Below are 14,361 nucleotides of genomic sequence, written 5' to 3' on the forward strand. Positions count from 1 at the left end.
ACTTAACTACTACACCACCGGGCCGGCCCCATTTGATTGCTTTTTAATTGAAATGTGTTTCCCATCTGAATAAAAGCTAGATCTTGGCAGAGACTAGTTTTCTTTTCCTCACAGTTGTATCTCTGGGGTGTAGAATAGTGCCTGGTTACATAGGTGTTCAATAAACATTTGTTAGTATAAATAAATGCTTGGGTAAATAAGAGTAAAATATAGTTTGATAAATTAGGACTCATTAGCTATTTTTATAAGATAAACTATGAGAATGCAAGATAAATATAAATTTAAATTGGTAAGAGCCGCATAATAATGGAATATTTTAGAACTTTACACTAATGCCATCCTAAATGCCATTGACTTTAAAATTTCTCTTTTTCCTGCAACATGATGCTCTTTAAACAAGAATGCTCTAATTGTGTAATTATTGTGTTTCGTGATAAATCTACCTAGTCTTGTAACTTGTGATAACATGAAAGGACTAGTCTCAGTATGCTTGGGGTCATGTTTAGAAGCTAGTATTAATTCAATTAATCAATCAGTTATATCCTACTTCTCAACGAGATTTTACATAATCTTTAAAAAAAATTATATCTAATCTTTTTCCAATTTGAACAATAAATTTTTGAAAATTGTTTTCCTAAGGTAGGAGAAATAGTGATATAAAAAGTTATGATGGATAATAAGTATGGAATGAACCGTGTGTTTTCATCTTCCAAGTCTTTAAGGTTAATTAAACTCAGCAGGATTTATAAACAGAAGTGCTGATGGATAAATTAACAAATAATAGAGTCAAATGAAAATAAACAGCAGAACTTGAATGCACTTCATTGTTTTTCACATGGTCACCAACATCCCTCCAGTTGGTTAAGGCAAAAACCTGAAGTTCCTTTTTCATTTCTCTCTTTCTTTCACCCCAGAGTCCAATCAATCAATAGTAGTTGACTCTGTCTCAAGTATGTCTAGAATCTATACACTTTTATTTGTCTATAGTACTATGACCTTTTCCCAAAGACCATCATTTTTCACTTTGAGTATTTCACCAACATTCCAGTCTTCACAAGTAGCTAAAGTAGTCTTCTTAAAAAACTTGCAGTAGCTTTCCATATCCAAAAAAAGTAAAGTTTCTTATTTTGACCCAAGAAAATTTAATATTTTGGTCCCTAGATAATTCTCCAATCTGATACTTGTGCCAGTCTCTCTCTGTTTCACACCACTCACATTTATTGGGACTTCAACACAGTAAATTTATTCCTGCCTTAATGGCCTTCATATTAATTGTTATATCAGCATAGAATGTTCCTCACTGATCTTTATATTGCTGGCCCCTTATCAGTCACTCTTCAGCTGAAATTTCACCTCCTCTGAGAGGTCTTTATGACCCAATCTTTAGTAACAAGTTATCATTCTGTTTGTCATTATTTTTGGTGCTTATCACTACCAGACATTTTCATTTTTAGTGTTTATTATCCGTCTTCTTGCATTAGAATGAGTTCCATGTGAACGAAATTCTTATTTGTTTTGGTCACCACTTTATGGCTAAGCTGTATAGCAGTGCTTATTACTTAGTACTTATTCCGTAAATATTTGTTCAATGCTTGAGCAAGAATGAAGATGTATAAAATTCAGCTTTGAGTTAGGTGTGCATATATATATGTATATATGTATCATATGTTTATATGTGTAATTATGTTATATAATACATTGTTTTCTCAATATGTGAAAAAGAAACCAAAATGAGGTTTGGTGATACATTTATTTAGTTAATAAGACAGTGTAAAAGCACAGCAAGTTATTAGGAAGTAGAACATGTCCTTATGAAGAAAGCAAGAGATATTGGACAGTAAACTGATCCCACTATATTTACTATGTCACACATTAATACTCCATTCAAGTGTGAAGTAGAGCCTAATTCCTCTTTGCTCTTTGCTATGCTCTGTGTCCAACAAGTAAGCAGGTGGCATTTTGAGTGACAATTGAATCTATTTTTTTAAATTAAAAATGTATGCTATCTTGGATATTTAGTATCCCACGAAGTGAAAATATCCCTTACAGAGTGTCTATAACAAATGGTTACAGACAAATTGCCTCGGAGGATTGAAATAGGCTTGGAGATCAAAAACAATGCAGCCATGCAGATTGGATTCTCCTATATCCTTATGACAAGAAGATAATGTATGAGACCATACGTGCCTAAATGTATACAAAGAAAAATGAATAGAAATGACTCAACAATAAAAAGGAATGAATTACTGATACTAAGAACACCGTGAATGAATCCTAAAACATTACGCCGAGTGAAAGTAGCCAGACATGAAAGAGGACACATGTAAGAATCCATTGACATGAAGTTCTATAACAGCAAAGAATTATCTATGGTGAAAAAATTAGCATAGCAATTGCCTGGGGCAGGGGGAGGAGGTGGGGAATGACTGGGTAGGGGCATGAGAGAACTTTCAGGGATGATGCTAAGGTTCTGAATTTTGATAGGAGACGGGTTACACGGATATAAATTTTTGTCAAAACTGATCAAATGGGACATTTTGTTCATTTCACTCTATGTAAGTTTTACCTAAAGAAAACATCATAAAGAAATTTTGAACTCTATGCAATGATATGCAAGTTGAATTGTGTAGGAATTAAGTGTACTAATATTTTTTAAATGAAAAAGAAGTGTGATGAATTGAGGGATGGATAAATATATGATAAAGGAAATAAAATATTTATTGCAGAACCCAAGTAGTTGGTAAATGAGTCTTTGCTATTAAGTGTTTTCACCTCTTTTCTACGTTTAAAAATTTTCTTCCTGAAATGTTAGGAAAATTATGTAATAGAAAAACTATAAGATTTAAAAAAATAATAAAGGAGATGTCCTTAACTCTTAATAATGTTTATTTTTGATTGCAGGGTTTAATATAGATGCATATGTCTATGTATACAAACACATACACACACACACATACAAATATTGTGTGTGTATGTGTGTGTGTATGCTTTTCTGTGCTTTCTAATTTTTTTTCATTGAGCCTATTGTACTTGTGAGATTACATACAAATCTATGTAAAGATGAACAAAACAAAAAAGAAGTATTAAAATCTCTTAGTTACTATTTTACAAGACAAGGGAATTATCCTCAAGATTTAATTCTGCATATTTTCTTGGAATTCATACTTTGTCTAATTAAAAGAAATGCCACAAAGAGCTAGAAATTCTAATATATACTCATCTTTTGATCAAAATTTCAAAAAGTAAATTCAGAATCTGCAATAATGTATTGCATAGCACACCCAACATTTTCTGTACAGTCTTGAAACCTATATGTAGCCACTTCTTACACTTGTAAGAGTTGGCTTAATTTATGTTTTTTAACTCAGTTTAACTGAACTTTTAACTCAGATTACTATTGATGCCCTTTTTTTATTCAATATAAACTGAAATAATGGGGGGAGAAATAATAAATCAATTTATATGATTATCTATCTATCATCTATCTATCTATCCAACTTTAAATCATAACTAACAGTAATTGTTTTTAGTGTGGATCCCATTTTAAGGTTTATTTTTTAATAGTTTATTTTCAAAGTCATTTGGCTTTATAAGATGTTGCATTTCTGGTCCTATAGACCTAAGACCAGAAAGCAGGAAGTGCTGTGTCCAACATTCTTATAGCTGAAATCTTTAACCTGCTCGGAAAAGAAAGCCCCTGAATAAAGCTCGAAAGCTTGACTGGGGTCCTTGTTTGGTGTAACTGTGATGCGGCTGCCAGATACTCACAGGTACGCAGCCTTTCCTTCTTCCAGTTCTTTGCTTTTGCCGCTGGAGCCACTTTTCTTCCCGCACATTCTCCTGGTGATGCACATCAGTAACCCACATTGTCGAATAAAGAAGCAGGTGACGTCCGTGACCACGAGGATTAACAAGAGCGCGGCTACTCCCAAGCCAATGACAGCGCCGAGCCCAAGACCATTGAAAAGTGTGTCTTAAAAAAGAAACGACAATAATTCCATTAAACCCCAAATTAGAAAAGACTAGACAGTAACTTTAATAATAAATCTTAACTAAAGAGACAGGACAGAAGTGATCGTCATTGGCTGACTTGAATTTCATGATTCTTGAAAGCCATTCTCTGGTTTGCAAACAATACTTTAAGCAACTGACATGTTAATAATTTGAAATATTTTGTACAAAGTTTCTTTAGAAAAAAACTCTTTAGTAACTCTTCTTTCCAATATACTTCTTGATTCCCTGTGGGGAAGAGAATGAATATTATCATATTCCTAACTGTACTGTATCAGAAAGTCACAGCCATTAACAGATCATCACATTGTTAAAAAGAAAACATCGTCAAAACTCCTGTGAGAGAAGTGCTAAATAAATGTTCTATATGGAATCATTTTAGTTTTAAGACTTAAACTTGCAAATGATGGCTCCAAGCGCTTTGCTTTGACAGGAAATACATTTTAAAATATCTGTCTATGACTATTTTAAAAATTATCATTTTAGAATAAAATGGCTTGCTTGTATTTTTTCAGTTAGTGTAAGTCGTACAGGACTAGAGGCAAACTTTTACAGAGTTACGGTAATGATGACCTTTCTGAAGCGTGCCATGAGAAGGTATGGGAAGATGGGAGCCACTTTTCTAGGAATTCCCAAAAATCATGCCGAAAGTATCAATGAAAGAGGTGATTAGAAATAGGATGGAATATGCTGACTGACAAAGTAGAAATAGCAAGAGGGGCTAGTGATGACAAAAATGAATCGACTTATATGCTAGTAGTTGAAATGAGGGTAAACTTCACAACTATAACAGGATAGATAGGAAAAGAAGCACAGTAGAAAGAAACTAGATTAAATTGGTGATGTTGTGTTATCTAGAGGGAAAAAAGAGGATTATATAAGATAATTTAATAGAATTATTCAAAATGATTCTTAGCACAATTATGTTAAAATTTGCTTACAAAATAGTATAAAATTATAATTATTCTTTTTAATGATAAGATATATTTATTACTCTGCATCATGGACACATGGTACATATGTAACTGATGTGGAATACAAATGACAGACACAGGGACAGAGGCAAATTTAGGTTTCGAGAAAAACATTTCTGAAAAAATTATGTACATAAAACAAAGTTTTTCTAAGTCATATTTTTCAAATTAGATCTAATATTTCAATAATGACTTGAAGAAATGGTGATCCAAAGGAATTCTTATAACCATTCTTATTTTGAATCTACCACTAACAGGCCGGTCTTGAATATGCCACATCTGTCTGAATCTGAGTCTATTTTACTACCAAATGACTGTCTACATTTATTTTATTTTTTCCAGCAAAAATATGTTATTTATTTTTCTTAGCACTCTCAGAGCTTGCAGACAGATTGGTAAAAATCATTCTATTTGTGACGTGGTGGCCTGGCACTGTACCCAGGCAACTTTATGGTTCACCTGTGCTAGAACACAGATGCACTTCTATAGAGTCTCCATAATGTTGCAAATGAGAATTCCTTACACACTGAATCAACAAACTTGGAACTCACATGCCCAAGTAAAGTATAATTTTGATTATAATTCTTTTGTTTCTGATAAAGAGAAACAGGTAATAAACACACAGTAGCATGAGAGGAAAAATAATTTTTTCATGCCATTTTCAGAATCTCCTTCCCCTACCAAATTTTGACGTGCTACTTAGATGGTGATAGGCTAAGAAAATTGCTTAGCTAATACCCAGAGAAATTATTAGGTTTCACAGAACTAGTCTTGTATTACATGAATCCACTTTGGGGAAAGACTGGAGAAACATAAGTATTTTCTAGCCATGAGAATTTAGTATCTTTCTTTTTTGCAAAACTCCAATATACAAATGGAGAATGAGATTCCAAATATTACTTATCAATTTTCAAAGATATGTCTATATGCAACATAAAAAACAACTAAAGCTTTGTGCTATAAAAATAATATATCGAGCAAACTAGAATTTCCTCTAGCAATTTAGAAAAATCATTTTATACATTTTCTTCCATTATTCACTTTCAAATACAAATGGTTCTCTTCTGAATCCACTATTACAATATAATGAAGACAACTCATCTATGAAACATCTTTGATTGTATATAAAGATAAAATTTTTTTTTCAAAATTCATAGGTATCATTTTTGATTTAATGCACATGATTCAACAACCAAAGCTCAGAAAAGAAAAGTAGAAAAATACATATCCAATTGGGCTTTAGCCCTGTGGATGTATTGACTCAACAACCTCTGTGCTCTAAACTGCTCACTCCTCTCCTACTTCATTGAGGTTCCTTTTACATGCGGACATAGTTCTAGGCAATAAATCCCCCAGATCAATGATAATAAACCTGGTCCATTACATAAACTGGCATTTACTTTTTTTAAATATGAAGAGTCTTGCTTTGTACCTAAATGCACTGACCTGGTTCAGAAAATTCTGGTTCCAGGACTTACTGCTGAATGTCCTTGAAGGAGTCAGCTAACTTCTGTAAGGCTGAGATGCCTCTTTATTAAAATGCGGACAGTTACGAAAACAATAACCACCACAAACAATGTCATGGGGCGTTGGGAAAATTGTTGTGAATATAATAATGTATTTAACACCTCTAGCACTTACTGCCCAGCACTATGTAAAAATTTAACAAATATTGGAAATTATTGTCATTATTATTCTTTTACTATTACAAAATTCTAGAGAAATATGGTTTCGGTGAAAAAAATAGACCATCTAAAGTTAAATTAGCCTGTAAATAATATTTCTTTCATCAGCAACCTACAGTATCTCTTATGTAGCATTGATTATTCTCTTGAGAATATAATCACTTTTTTTTAATGACTTAGGTTTAGCTAGTTAGCTTTTAAATGATAAATATTTTATTCGTGACCTTTTTAGCATTAAACCAGTATATTGATCTGCTTCATTTCCATCTTTAGAAAAAGCTCTTAGAAACATTATATTTGTAAAGCTCCTTATCGTGAAGGAATATTGGTGCTAAAATAGCTATTACTTTGTTCTAGAAAAACAAAATTATACCTTTTTAACTTATGATTAAAATTTTTGAAGTTTACTTGAATTTATTTTTATGAAAAACCAAATATATTTTTGTCATTGCAGAGGATAGGCATGGATATCATATAGATTTATGTTATAAATATTCAATTAAGTTGTCTCTTGAAAGTTATGTCTTTTAAAAAATTTCAGCTTAAGAATGCATTTAAATGCTTATACTCTCTCATGTCCCATGCGGTTAGGCTACGATAATGATGCAAGTTAAATTTCTTAATGTTTTTATTTTTTCTCCAGCTGTCAATTTACTCTAGAGTGCAACGTTTACTTATTTGTCTTGGAATTTTTCACAAATGAAACTATAACCATATGTAAATTACATCACTAGGATTTGGGGACTAGTGATGATTTATTTTCTCAATAATGTAGAGAAAATTCTTTCTTTATAAGTAAGTTAATCACGGTTTTAATTATTTAACAAATTGAAACTGAGCATAATAATTATTTAAAGGATTTTAAATTCATCTTTTCTTTTTTAACTTTCCAGAATACTTATACATGTGCTTTGTGATATAATTTTTATAACAACTCCATTACATACAAAACAATATTATCAGGTCTATTTTACAGATAAGAAAACTGAGGTCCAGAGAGGACAGTGACCTAAGATACACAGTAGCCCTTGATATTAGATCTGTACAAATGAAGGCTATTTCGCTTCAGATTTTTATTGTTTATACCTGTGTTAGAGTCAATATTTTATATTGGATATTCAGCATCACATAATCAAGACAGGAATAAAATATAGTGAATAAATTAAATGTGTAATTTCCTTCAGAAAAATGTCAATATCCACTTTTTCCCTACACTACTAGTGGAGGAACAACTATTTAAAAGAGGTGCGGTAACGTAAATTATCTATCTACGTATTCTTGCTTTTAGCTTCCCTTTTAGCAATCATTTTGTATTGCTCTTTTAAGAAGGGGGATTTTATATTAGAATTGGATAAGAATAAACAATTTAAGAATCAAAAAATCCAAACATTTATTTTTTTGGTATATATGTTATTACTGAAAGTGAATATGAGACTGAGTTTCTATAATCTCCCTCCTAGATGCACCTCCCACCTCCCAAATTTAGAAACTGACTAAGTCAATAGTTTTGCCCAGATCTTTATGTATTTGCATTCTAATTGTCATGAAAACATAAAATCAAAGCATTAACATAGAAAAACCAACTTCATTTCAAATTTGTCATATGCATATCTTTTCATGTCTCTGTTGTAGAAACTAATGCACTACTGAAACACTGAATTAATTTTCCATAAAATTTATTCTATTTGATAATACTAGTTTTTCATAAAAAGTAAAATATTCACTTTTTCACTATATTCATAAAACTAGCCTTGTTTTCTGACTCCTTAAATATTTCAATATTATATTTAACTCTTTTTCTACATGTACATATAACCTCAAAACAGATTGAGAATTACTTTGAGACTTGGAATGTTGTGATAAAAATATGGAGGAGGGCCGGCCCCGTGGCTTAGCGGTTGAATGTACGCGCTCTGCTACTGGCAGCCCGGGGTTCAGATCCCTTGCGCGCACCATCGCACCGCTTCTCCAGCAACGCTGAGGCCGCGTCCTACATACAGCAACTAGAAGAATGTGCAACTATGACATACAACTATCCCCTGGGGCTTTGGGGGAAAAAAAAAAAAGGAGGAGGACTGGCAATAGATGTTAGCTCAGAGCCCATCTTCCTCAGCAAAAACGAGGAGGATTAGCACAGATGATAGCTCAGGGCTGATCTTCCTCAAAAAGAAACAAAAAAAAAAAGAACTCGGTTGTAACGCTGCGTGAATAATAGCTTTGCGGCAACAGTTTAGAGAAATATATTGTTAATAATTGCCATCTTGCTGAACAAAATGCTAGGGCAAATTTTACATAACAGCACAAGACGAAATAAAAAGCATGGCTAGATGAGTGGTGCGTAGGTGCATGCCCGGCATCCAAACCCGCCAACCCTGTACTGCTGAAGCGGAGCGTGCAAACTCAAGCACTATATCACCAGGAATGCTTCTTAAGGTTCAAGATGGCAAAGTAGGAAGATCCCGAACGCATCTCCTCCCAGGGACACACTGAGTCAACATATGGAACAATTTCCTCTGGAAAAAACCTAAAGGCTGGCTGAGCAACAACTACACTGGGGAATGAGAAGAAAAGCACATGAAAGAGTGTTTTCTCCATTGTGCTATTTGTGTAAAAGAACCGTAATTTGGCACTCCAGAGCTACTGAAGCAGAAATTCTGGAGGTGGGGTCCAGCAATCTGTTTTAATAAGCCCTATACAGATATATATATCGAAGATGGCGGCGTAGGCAGACTCTGAACTCACCTCCTCCCGCGGACGCAGCCAATTTACAACTACTCGTGGAAAAATTACCCCTGAGACAAAACTGAAAACTGGATAAGAGGAACTCCTGCAACAAAGGACAATCCTAATTGAGGTGGAAGAGGCAGAGACTCCCTTCTGGAGAGGAAAAATGGCACCTTCACAAGCCGCAGTGCCTCACGGCCGCCCGGGTGCAGCCCAAAGGTATGCAGCCTCCCTGGAGGCGCGGGGCCCTGAGCCGGGAGCGCCCCCACTGTGGGCATTTTGTGGACCCAGCACAATCGAGACGAGTGGCAGAATATCTGACTTTGCTGCTACTAAAACATTGGGGAGCACCCCCAGAAAACCCAGTTCACAAAGAAATTAAAACTGGCTCTTAAAGGGCCCACACACAAACTCACCCGTTTCAGAAAGCAACCTAAAATCACCAGAAAGAAAGGTGCACAGTGCTGTGGTGAAAAGAGACTCACCTAACAGGCCCTGTGTGCATCTCGGTGAGACCTCTCCAGGGACTGGGACATTGGTGGCGGCCATTGTTGTGGCCTGGTGTGGGCGTGCTGACACAGACACCATTGGAGTTCTCCCTGGGGCCTGCTAGCCCAGGGTCTGCCCCACCCACTAGAGCATCTATTTAATCCAGCTCAGCCAGTGCAGGCAGCCCACCCTAAAGACTGGCCCCACCCAACAACAAGCCCTCTTGTGGGCAAGAGGCAACTTGTGGGTCTGCACAGATTGGTGACTGGATTCCCTGCAGCCGGGCAACTGAGCCGATTTCAGTGGGGCAGGGCGTGCACAAGGTGCGGGTGGATAGTGTAGGGCAGTGGTGGAGTGTGTGGGGCTCCCGCCGTGGAGAGACTGGGTCTGCTTCAGGAGGTCGGGGCGCGCACATGAGGCAGGACTATGTTGACTGTGTGTGTGAACCTGTGGGCGGCAGGGCTTGTCAGCTGCAGAAGACTTGTGCTTTCCAAAGACCCACATAGAGGGATTGCCCTACCTTCCAAAGTCTGAAACAATTGGGTGCTCCTGTGCCTGAGGGCCAGCCCCACCCAGCTGCAAACCTCAGAGAGCTGACAAGAGACCCAAAGGCTGGAGGCTTATAGCAATTGTAAGGCCCTGAGCCTAACAACCTGCCATGCAGGGGGCCTACTCAGTTAAAAGAAATACTGCAACACAAATGTGGTATTAGAACTTGCAGCCAACTGTGCTGGGGCTCCCCACACCTGATAAAGAGACTGAAGGGCCCACAACAACTACAAGCAGCTGAGCATTACAACAGCTGGCCAGGAGCATAACTCAGCCTCCCTGGGTGCCTACAGGGAGAGCAAACAGGCCATAACAGAAGAACACACGTAGCCCACATAGGGGTCACCCCCGGAACATTGAGAACTGAGGAAAGCACACTGCAGACCTCCTAAGGCATCACTTACATAGTGGAGATTAAACAAAATGCTACTGAACAATAACTGGGTCAACGTAGAAATCAAAGAAGAAATCAAAAAATACCTGGAGACAAACGAAAATGAAAATATGACATGCCAGAATTTATGGGATATAGCAAAAGCGGTTCTAAGAGGGGAGTGTATAGCAATATAGGCCTATATAAACAAACAAGAAAAATCTCAAATAAACAATCTAACAATGCACCTAAAGGAACTGGAAAAAGAAGAGCAAACAAAGCCCAAAATCAGTAGAAGAAGGGAAATAAAAATCAGAGCAGAAATAAATGAAATAGAGACTAAAAAAACAATAGAAAAAATTAATAAAACCAAGAGCTGGTTCTTTGAAAAGATAAACAAAATTGACAAACCTTTAGCTGGACTCACCAAGAAAAAAAGAGAGAAGGCACAAATAAGTAAAATCAGAAATGAAAGAGGAGAAATTACAACAGACACCTCAGAAATACAAAAGATTATAAGAGAATACTATGAAAAGCTATATGCCAACCAATTTGAAAATCTGGAAGAAATGGATAAATTCTTAGAATCATACAACCTTGCAAAACTGGATCAAGAAGAAGTAGAGAATTTGAATAGACCAATCACCAGTAAGGAGATTGAAACAGTAATCAAAAACTCCCCCAAAATAAAAGTCCAGGACCAGACAGCTTCCCTGGTGAATTCTACCAAACACTCAAAGAAGACTTAATACCTATCCTTGTCAAACTCTTCCAAAAATTTGAGGAGGTGGGGGAAGCTCCCTAACTCTTTCTACGAAGCTGATATTACCCTGATACCAAAACCAGACAAGGACAACACAAAAAAAGAAAATTACAGGCCAATATCATTAACGAACATCAATGCAAAAATCCTCAACAAAATACTAGCAAATCGCATACAACAATATGTTAAAAAGATTATACACCATGATCAAGTGGGATTATTCCAGGTATACAGGGATGGTTCAACATTTGCAAATCAATCAACGTGATACACCACATTAATAAAATGAAGAATAAAAATCACATGATCATCTCAATAGATGCAGAGAAAGCATTTGACAAGATATAGCATCCATTTATGATAAAGACTCTGAATAAAATGAGTATAGAAGGAAAGTACCTCAACATAATAAAGACCATACATGAGAAACCCACAGCTAATATCATGCTCAATGGTGAAAAACTGAAAGCTATCCCTCTAAGAACAGGAACCAGACAAGGATGCCCACCGTCACCACTCCTATTTAACATAGTACTGGAAGTCCTAGCCAGAGCAATCAGGCAAGAAAAAGAAATAAAAGGGATCCAAATTGGAAAGGAAGAAGTGAAACTGTCACTATTTGCAGATGACATGATTTTATATATAGAAAACCCTAAAGAATCCACCAGAAAACTTTTAGAAGTAATAAACGAATATGGTAAAGTTGCAGGATACAAAATCAACATACAAAAATCAGTTGTATTTCTATACACTAACAACGAAGCAGCAGAAAGAGAAATTAAGAATACCATTCCATTTACAATTGCAACAAAAAGAATAAAATACCTAGGAATAAACTTAACCAAAGAGGTGAAAGAGCTGTACACGGAAAACTATAAAACATTTCTGAAAGAAATTGAAGAAGACACAAAGAAATGGAAAGATATTCCATGCTCTTGGATTGGAAGAATTAACATAGTTAAGATGTCCATACTTCCTAAAGCCATCTATAGGTTCAATGCTATCCCTATCAAAGTTCCAACAACATTTTTCACAGAAATAGAACAAAGAATCCTAAAATTTATATGGAACAACAAAAGACCCCGAATAGCTAAAGGAATCCTGAGAAAAAAGAACAAAGCTGGAGGTATCACACTCCCTGATTTCAAATATACTACAAAGCTATAGTAACCAAAACAGCATGGTACTGGCACAAAAACAGACACACAGATCAAAGGAATAGAATCGAAAGCCCAGAAATAAACCCACACATCTATGGACAGCTAATCTTTGACAAAGGAGCCAAGAACATACAATGGAGAAAAGAAAGTCTCTTCAACCAATGGTGTTGGGAAAACTGGATAGCCACATGCAAAAAAATGAAAGTAGACCCTTACCTTACACCATGCACAAAAATTAACTCCAAATGGATTAAAGACTTGAATGTAAGACCTGAAACTATGAAACTTCTAGAAGAAAACATAGGCAGTATGCTCTTCGACATTGGTCTTAGCAACATATTTTCAAGCACCATGTCTGACTGGGCAAGAGAAACAATAGAAAAAATAAACAAATGGGACTACATCAAACTACAAAGCTTCTGCACAGCAAAGGAAACCATCAACAAAACAAAAAGACAACCTAACAATTGGGAGAAGATATTTGCAAACCATACAGCTGATAAGGGCTTAATCTCCAAAGTATATAAAGAACTCATGCATGTCAACAACAAAAAAACTAACAACCCAATTAAAAAATGGGCAAAAGACCTGAACAGACATTTCTCCAAAGAAGATATACAGATGGCCAACAGACACATGAAAAGATGTTCAAAATCATTAACTATCGGGGAAATGCAAATCAAAACTACAATGAGATATCACCTCACGCCCGTCAGAATGGCTATAATTAACAAGACAGGAAACAACATGTGTTGGAGAGGATGTGGAGAGAAGGGAACTCTCATACACTGCTGGTGGGAGTGCAAACTGGTGCAGCCACTATGGAAAACAGTATGGAGAGTCCTCAAAAAATCAAGGACAGAACTACCATATGATCCAGCTATTCCACTGCTGGGTATTTATCCAAAGAAGTTGAAAATACCAATTCGTAAAGATACATGCACCCCTGTGTTCATTGCAGCGTTATTCACAATAGCCAAGACTTGGAAGCAACCTAAGTGCCACTCAAGGGATGAATGGATAAAGATGTGGTATATATACACAATGGAATACTACTCAGCCATAAGAAACGATGAAATCCAGCCATTTGTGACAACATGGATGGACATTGAGGGTATTATGCAAAGTGAAATAAGTCAGAGGGAGAAGGTCAAATACCATATGATTTCCTTCGTTAAGTAGTAGATAATAACAACAATAAACAAACACATAGAGACAGAGATTGGATTGGTGGTTACCAGAGGGGAAGGCAGGAAGGGAGGAGGGCGAAAGGGATAGGTCAGCACGTGTGTGTGGTGATGGGTTGTTATTAGTATTTGGGTGGTGAACATGATGTAATCTATGCAGAAATAGAAGTATAATGATGTACACCTGAAATTTATACAATGTTATAAACCAATGTTACTGCAATAAAAAAAAATTAAAAACAAATACGGAGGAAAAAATTGCTTTTTTTAATTTAAATAGTCCCAAAATGGACATTTTGTTGTTGATCCAAGAATAATTCTAGCTATTTTTATGAGAGATATTGCTAATTAAAGTAAGTAAGCACTTTAAGTGTGTGAAGGACAAGAAGAAAACATTCAAAACCCTTTTTGGTGTTCATCATGACATTACTAACCATGATATCCTC

General features: G+C 35.8%; 1 protein-coding gene across 1 annotated transcript in view; it reads right to left on the reverse strand.

Annotated features, from left to right (window-relative positions):
• NCAM2 (neural cell adhesion molecule 2) overlaps positions 1 to 14,361 on the reverse strand; it is a 488,709-nt gene that overhangs the window by 9,613 nt on the left and 464,735 nt on the right. The window contains exon 16 of the mRNA XM_087418188.1: positions 3,769 to 3,973. Coding sequence (XP_087274314.1) covers positions 3,769 to 3,973 — 205 coding nt within the window. The remainder of the gene's footprint in view (positions 1 to 3,768; positions 3,974 to 14,361) is intronic.

This window comes from Ceratotherium simum, chromosome 27 (genome assembly GCF_057802395.1).
Source record: "Ceratotherium simum simum isolate JZ-2026a chromosome 27, ASM5780239v1, whole genome shotgun sequence".
NCBI classification, from domain to species: domain Eukaryota; kingdom Metazoa; phylum Chordata; class Mammalia; order Perissodactyla; family Rhinocerotidae; genus Ceratotherium; species Ceratotherium simum.